The sequence below is a fragment of the Eimeria mitis genome, genomic scaffold, assembly GCF_000499745.2.
Source record: "Eimeria mitis Houghton genomic scaffold, Emh_scaff3152, whole genome shotgun sequence".
NCBI classification, from domain to species: Eukaryota; Apicomplexa; class Conoidasida; order Eucoccidiorida; family Eimeriidae; genus Eimeria; species Eimeria mitis.
In genome coordinates this window covers 1,388-1,589 of record NW_013571494.1, presented here as the reverse complement: position 1 = coordinate 1,589, position 202 = coordinate 1,388, and the positions used below count along the sequence as shown (strand labels likewise).

General features: G+C 53.0%; 1 protein-coding gene across 1 annotated transcript in view; it reads left to right on the top strand.

Moving 5' to 3' along the window:
• Window positions 1-202, top strand: part of EMH_0062710 (uncharacterized protein) — a gene marked incomplete at both ends in the record, with an annotated part of 1,884 nt that overhangs the window by 1,161 nt on the left and 521 nt on the right. Inside the window, one exon of the mRNA XM_013498062.1 lies at window positions 3-113. Within this exon, the coding sequence (XP_013353516.1) occupies window positions 3-113 (111 nt within the window). The remainder of the gene's footprint in view (window positions 1-2; window positions 114-202) is intronic.

Sequence of the window (202 nt, the reverse complement as noted above, 5' to 3'; positions counted from 1 at the left end):
GCAGCAGCAGCAGCAGCAGCAGCAGCAGCAACAGCAGCAGCAGCAGCAATCTCAGCAGTAGCGCGGAGACAGGAGCAGCAAACGAGACAGCAGCAGCAACACAAACACATTCAGTTAAAACAGCAGCAGCAGCAAGAGCAGCTGCAGCAGCAACACAAACAGCAACAATAACAACACTAACAGCAATTGCAGCAGCAGCAGA